Raw genomic sequence first — 4215 nt, forward strand, 5'->3', positions numbered from 1 at the left:
TTTCTAAATATTTTAAAATAAAACAATAAATTAAATTAATTTTATTTTTGTAATTATTAAGTCTCTTAAAAATTTTTTCTCTTTACAGGTAAAATAATATAAAATTACTGATATTATATGTATATAATATTGAAATTATACAATATATTTTAAAAAAATTGTATTCTTAAAATTTATTTTTAATAGAGCATACACTCATATGTGTATTATGACGTGATCTTATTGACTAAAATAACCTTTAGAATGTATCTTTCCAGAACAAGGTGATACATCAACGATGTAATTCTGATAAATTTGGCGATAAGCGATAAGCGATAAGCGATAAGCGATTGCGTGTATTTAAGCGCCGGTCGCCCGTTGTGTCGACAGAACTCGAGTAGCCTGCAGTAGTATCACGCGGTTTTCGAGTGCGGAATAAGCCAACATGTCGGCACAAAAGTACACAATCGGTCTGGCTTTTCTGGTCGCCGTTTTTTTGGCTATTAACACCGTCCCCACTGATGCTGCCATCGATCAGTATGCCAACGCTACCAACAAATCAAATCATCTGGTTGTCGGCTACAGAGTGCCCGGTGACAGACTTGTAGTCAGGCTGAATATCGTCAAGGACTCTTCCTGGATGAAAGTCGTCACTCTCGAGAGGACCTTCAATGTCTCGTCATGGGAACGCATTACTTTAGTCCAATCGCTTGATCAGAAGACAAACGGCAACGGTGCTTCTGCCAGTCTCCTTAAAGGTGGACCCGGCTTTAGCAATGTTACCCTTAGATTCAAGAGTCAGAGAGGTCACGGCATCAACCACATCGTGGAAGCTTACGCACGTTAATCTTAGTGGAAACAGCTAAAATTATAATCGGTATGACGATTCTTGAACACGATCGCACACACACGCATCCATACAGGATAGAGAAGTAAAATAATTATAAAGGCTACTATGTTTGTCAACTTCACATCCTGAATTATTTATTCTTATAACACTCTGATCACTGTTATTGCCGCTAATAATGTCTTTCATATTCTTTGTTATTCATTTTCTTCTTCAGTCTCTCAGTCGTTTGACATTTTATATTCAATAAATACACCAATAAATATCAGCGTAATTGATGCAATTGTATGTTTTCTTTGAATATAAATACTTAGACTTATAGAGAGAGTTTCTCAAAAAATTGTATGTATTATAATATGCATATGTTATTTTTGTGACAAATAATAATATATGTAATGTAAACAAAAAAATGTCATGTAGCAATAAAATTTATCTTTCATAAAGTAATCTTTAACTTGAAATTATAACAATTTCATTCTCTTTCTGTTTGTCGAGAAAATACACTGGAAAATTTACCTTTATTACGCGTCTCCAATTACTCTCTATTATTCTCGCCATTATCAATGATATTCTCGATACAAGATATAATGAATAAGTGTGACAATGCGAGCGTTAAGAAAAAAATCTAGAAGAAGTGTCGATAATAATGCAATTAGAGTTGCGAAACGAAACGCGACAGCGATCCGGAATAAAAACGGACCGCGAAGAATCTACTTGCGGAATGTCTTTCTTGTATGAGCATCCGGAATGTCGTTCTAATCAAGCATCCGCCCGTTCTTCTCCTCGAGACTCGATAATTTCCCCTTTTTTTCCTCCTTTCCGCTTCCTCGAGATGGAATCTCCGTTACTGGAGATTCGGGGGGATCGTCTCCGAAGAAGAACCATGCGATGCGGGATTGGGCAGGGTGAGGAGGAAGAGAAATACGGAGATGCGGGGAGGAACATCTTCTATTTCCGAGGCTTACGTACAAAGTACGTTTTGCGCATGCATGCATAGCGGCACGAAGTAGGGACAACCGACTGGAAAATTGTTGTCGCTTCGTGGCGCATTCTAACACGGGGATATCCCAGGAGTGGAGGAACTTCGAATCGAGTTGAGGACCACTGGAAATTGGTGGCGGTATTTCAAGCTTGCGAACGACCATTTCGTTAACCTACTTATTCTATCCTCCCTGTGTTTCCCCAGTCCGCGCGTTGCTCGCGACGTCGGAATATCTAGTTTGTCCATAGTTTCCGTTTCTGAAAACTATGCACGGAAAGGAGATGGCGTAATTCGCGGCTCTTCATTGATTAGATTTTAATAGATTTTAATGGCCTGGGAAGAGAGGATGGTTACGCTGATCGGTGGCGCGATGCGAGCCATCCTCTCGACGATCCTCTGTTTCCGATGTATAAGCGAAGTTATCAGCTACTTCGAAACGTATAGAGCACACTACCGCGCCGAGTACCGTCACGCTGTCCTAGTTCTGTCACGAACGAAGACAGGATGCGAAGGGATTATATTTGTGGACTAGACAGACGCATGTGCAATTTTTATATGTGAAAATTGAGGTCGGGACAAGATTATAAGCGTAACATTCGAGCAATTTCGTTTATGGAAAACTACGTTGCTCTATTATAAAGAAAAATGTTTTATAGAAATTATTTATCTGCGTATTTTATATGAAAAATTGCATGAATTTTTGTAAAAAAAATCACACTTTTTATAATAAGTTGAAATGGTTTTCACGAGTAGATAAAGACGGTTGCTGTCATATATGCAAACAGTAGTCAGGTGTTTAACGATTGTAACGTTATTATGAAAACAATGATAAGTATGTTTATACTTTGTACATGTTAAGATACACGTGTGTGTACATACATTGTATAAACGCGTATCAGAAGATAGTTATAATCTTCTTTAAGCAATGCTTGATATTTTTACCTGCGTAAATAGGGTCGCTTTTTTATTGTCAATTAAAAAGAAATAAAATTTGTTGGCTCGTAATCGTGAACGATATAGCTTAATACATTCGTGTTAAGATTGACGCGTCTATTTATATAATACAAAGTAATACAAACAGTCTACGAATCTATAGCTAGCTTAGAAAAGCGTCACAACACTTTGAATTTTTTTCTAGCGCGAATCAGTATTTAGAATTCTAAACATGGCACGTAGGTCTACATTAGCGTTATGTCGCAACTGTTCTGATGAAAAAACGAGGTCTAAGATTCTATATCTGGCTACTCGAGAGTATAAAATCGGATTGTCCTGGGAATCGCGACATATGGGATGGTACATAAGGCAAGTAGGCATTATTTCCGTTGTAATAACATAAAAATAGGAACGACTTATAAACGAACGCTATATTTACTCTTTGACGTACATGCAAAGTACGCGCACACTTGTCGATCGACGACTCTAGAGCTTCTCTTCAAGTATTGCTGCCATCCTCTTTTGTCGCGATGTCGATCGAGTTATCGTCGTGTACATTATTTCGAGATACACAAGTAGAGATACACGTTTATCTCGTTCTTAATTCTCTTTATATAAATTAAAACTTGAAATGTCTTTTTTTTTAGAGAAGTACTATTATGTAGCTACGTTGTGAAATTCGGCTTAGGTAAACGTTAAAATTATTTAAAGCTCCGCTTTGCATATCGTTTTTATTAAAGCATGTTGAGTATGGATCTTCATTTATATATTTTCGAATAAAATTCTACATAGGATAAGATTCAGAAAAATACAGTCTACAATGTTAGACTTAATTCGAACCAGGATTATCGTATAATCGATGATAAACGTCGCAGCTTTGCAAGTTGCTCGTGTGTGGCTTGTGAAATTACATTTAATTTTTCTGCCCTGCGCGTTATGTGTACGAGTGCGTGGCCGTGATAAGGAGAGCTCGTGCCTCGTAAAATGCGAATGCATATAAAAAAAACATAGTTAACCGCATCTGGCAACGGGTCGTGATGCAAGGGCGTAAGAACTGCATCCCGTAAAGTTGTCGCGCGCGCGTTCGGTTATTGCTTATAAAGTTGCGCGACTGTGACGAACACGTGTACGAAAACCAGGATTGGATGGACAACCCGATGACAGGGACCGAGCGAGAACGAATGAAAGCGTGTTTGCATGAGCATGGTTACAAAAGAGCCGCACGTCAATCCGAAACCGCAGCGGCCATTATCGGGCAATTTTAAACGAAACGCCGTAGTGTTATGACTCGCGCGCTTTAGATTCTGCAGTCGTCAAACAAAGCATCCCAGCAGCGGTTGGGCTCTTGGAATCCGTACAAACTGACTGAGTGTTGCTATACACGCGACAACAAAGGGCTGCGGTAAAACGCGTTTTTCGAAAAAGTGTGCGAGCCCACGGTTAAAAATTAAAAGCAGAATGCAAAGAAATTTAA

General features: G+C 38.6%; 1 protein-coding gene across 1 annotated transcript; it reads left to right on the forward strand.

Moving 5' to 3' along the window:
* Positions 1-349: 349 nt before the first annotated feature.
* Positions 350-1280, forward strand: LOC145937265 (putative salivary secreted peptide). Its single transcript, XM_083040208.1, has one exon. The coding sequence runs from the start codon at positions 425-427 to the stop codon at positions 824-826; it is 402 nt and encodes a 133-aa protein (XP_082896334.1). The 5' UTR covers positions 350-424; the 3' UTR covers positions 827-1280.
* Positions 1281-4215: the final 2935 nt, after the last annotated feature.

The sequence above is a fragment of the Prenolepis imparis genome, unplaced genomic scaffold, assembly GCF_030444845.1.
Source record: "Prenolepis imparis isolate NDT839.2.m4 unplaced genomic scaffold, iyPreImpa1.0 SCAF_6, whole genome shotgun sequence".
Classification (NCBI taxonomy): Eukaryota; Metazoa; Arthropoda; class Insecta; order Hymenoptera; family Formicidae; genus Prenolepis; species Prenolepis imparis.

Coding starts and splice junctions, on each gene's coding strand:
- LOC145937265 (XM_083040208.1), top strand. CDS start 425: ATGTCGGCACAAAAGTACACAATCGGTCTGGCTTTTCTGGTCGCCGTT.